Raw genomic sequence first — 2,775 nt, forward strand, 5'->3', positions numbered from 1 at the left:
ATTTTTCACCAAACTTCCTTCTTTACCCCCCGTCTCCCCTCTTCTTCCCTCTCCCTGCCACACCCTCCCCCCATCTTCAAGTTCAAACCCCCCTCCTGTCAACCAGACGTCGGCCACCATTTTTCATCAGGCAAATTATTTAGCAGAAGGATAATTGTTCCAAGCTTTTAATGGCGTAGGAAAACACACAAGAATGCTGCCCATAACTATGGACAGGAATTCTCTGGGAAAACATCCGTGTAGCAGCGGACTGGGTCTGATAGATGAACGATGGCTGTCTGGGAGGACTCGGTGTGTGCCTGATCATGTTCTCTGAGAAAGTGTGTGTATGTGTTTATGATTGTGTGCTTTTGTGTTTTTTTTTATGGGTCTTTGTGTGTCTGTGTGAAAATGTGTGTAGTCTATCTGACAGACATTAACAGATGACTTATACTGTGATGAAAAAGCTGTCCTGTCTTTGTTGAGTATTGTCTGCGCTCGCGGGGTGAGACGAACTGACGTTAGAGGAGTGTTAGAGGGACATCATCCTTTCAGCACTCCCTTTTCCCACATCCCTCATCCACGGCTGACCCTTCTTTAGGGCTGGGTATGTTTAGCACATGATGTGTGTGTGTGTGTGTGTGTGTGTGTGTGTGTGTGTGTGTGTGAGAGACTTACCTGTACGGTTGCTCTCCTGTGTGTGTCCTTAGGTGGCGGGTCAGGTTGGCAGACCGTGGGAATAGTTTACCGCAGTATCTGATGGGCAGAGAACACCTCGTGTCACCATACATCTTAGAGTAAAATTACCATCAGAAAATGTATTCAAATGTATGTGGCATATCTTAGAACATGCAGTATTGACAACACACAACTCACAATAGGAAAAACACCTTTTCACTACAAATCAAAATAGATTCAAAAGAATACCTGTTACTATGTCTCTATCAATGAACTGATAAAACCTGCTTGAGTGCAACATAATTTATACATTGTGTTATGGTTGCATAATTCCACTAACAACTAGCTATTTTAATATTAATGTCACTCCCACACTCAGCACTTGAAGCTAATGGAATGTGTGTGAGTAAGCTTATGTGTATAACGTAGCAGTGGGGAGGTGTACAGCAAACACACACAGCAAAGCGTTAGATCAAAGCACCGCCGGGGCCCCAAAGCCTCTCGTATTAATCTGCTAATCAGGGCCAACTCCCTGGGTAAACAGTGGGAGAAAGAGGGGGCCAAGCACGGCCCTCACTGAGTAACACAGCACACAGTGTCACCTCAAAGGGTTGACACTGGCCAGCCATGGAAATGAACAAGAAGTTTGTCTCAAGGACATGGAATGGAAATAGGCCATATTAACTTTTCAGGTTTAGGGTCTATTCCAATTCAATTCAATTTAATCAAATTCAATTCAATTCAATCCAACTCAATTCATGAATTTAGAAGTATAGAAATAGGAATTGAGCAAAACCATGGGACTTTCAATCAGAAAGTCACGAGGCCAAAACCAGAGATGACGTATAGTGAAGACAAAAAAATATATATACAGTTGGATAAAATCACCAAAACAACCTCTGGTACTATTTGCGCGTAGACGGTTTCCATGGTTACCTGCAGGTGTAGCGCTCCTTGCCCTTCCGCAGTAGCGTCTCGGGGAGGGCAGTGGGCGGAGCTCGGAAGTCAAACATGGAGGGGACGGAGCGCATCAGGTCACCTGACTCCGGGTTAAGCGAACCAAATGTCTCAAGCTTCTCCGCCATGTTCTCAATGGCCGACATCTGAGGAGAGACATGTCACATGAATGGTCAGGAAAAACCTTTATTGAACCTTCATTTAACCAAGTAAGTCAGRCAGTAACACACCTTATTTCAATTGATCACCTGGCAGGTTTCAGCATAGCTTCAGGGGCAACTTCTGGAGTCTTCTGGGATATGGGGCTGTATTACTGACTCCCTTGGTTGCACATCATTCCCTAACCTAATGTGTGGGCCTTAACCCAACAACAACAAAAATCCCATCAACAAAGGCAAACAGCAGACAACAAATAATCTCTAGGAACACTACTTACCAGTTTTAAGGTTAAATGTGTCCCTCGCTATCAAATAAATGTCTGAACGCAACTTTTGTCCGAGCCGCACRACATTCCTGCTGTACAGACAGTGGTAGATTACATGGTAGGAAGTGTTGAGTGAAGCAGCCCACTGTCTAACTAGGCAGGATTGTGGTGCCGTTCGGACAAAAGTTGCGTTCAGACATTTATTTGATAGCGAGGGACACATTTAACCTTAAAACTGGTAAGTAGTGTTCCTAGAGATTATAGATATGCCTTTGTTGACGGGAAAAAAATGTTGGGTGGAGCCGGACACATTAGGTTAGGGTTATTGTCCATCAATAATACAGTCCAATGTCCCAAAAGATCCCCCTAGTTGCCCCTGAAGGTAGTGGCAGCAGTGCATATAAGCAGAACAGAGCAGAGGAGGCATGAGAGTTCTTCAGAGAGAAGCTCTGACTGGCATTGAGTTGAGAGACACCTTAAACCAAGGCTGTATTCAAACTAGGTCATATTGAAAATAGAAACCAATACTGTACTTTACACATCAGATCAGAGTATTATTGATTGTCTTTTCCAGGGCTGGTATTAGGGTATTGTATATGTGAATATTATGCAGCTTTATTCCACCACTACTGGTCAGTGGAAGTCAGGTCAGGTGGTGTATGAATGTAATCAACTCTGTTTTACACACACACCCACACACATGCCCGCACACACACACGCCTGTCTCTTATACACAT

General features: G+C 44.0%; 1 protein-coding gene across 1 annotated transcript in view; it reads right to left on the minus strand.

Moving 5' to 3' along the window:
- The window catches only part of LOC111949772 (MDS1 and EVI1 complex locus protein EVI1-A-like), a 31,333-nt gene that overhangs the window by 8,743 nt on the left and 19,815 nt on the right, over window positions 1-2,775 (minus strand). The window contains 2 exon segments of the mRNA XM_070433849.1: window positions 658-735; window positions 1,594-1,760. Coding sequence (XP_070289950.1) covers window positions 658-735; window positions 1,594-1,760 — 245 coding nt within the window.

This window comes from Salvelinus sp. IW2-2015, linkage group LG22 (genome assembly GCF_002910315.2).
Source record: "Salvelinus sp. IW2-2015 linkage group LG22, ASM291031v2, whole genome shotgun sequence".
In the NCBI taxonomy this organism is placed as follows: domain Eukaryota; kingdom Metazoa; phylum Chordata; class Actinopteri; order Salmoniformes; family Salmonidae; genus Salvelinus; species Salvelinus sp. IW2-2015.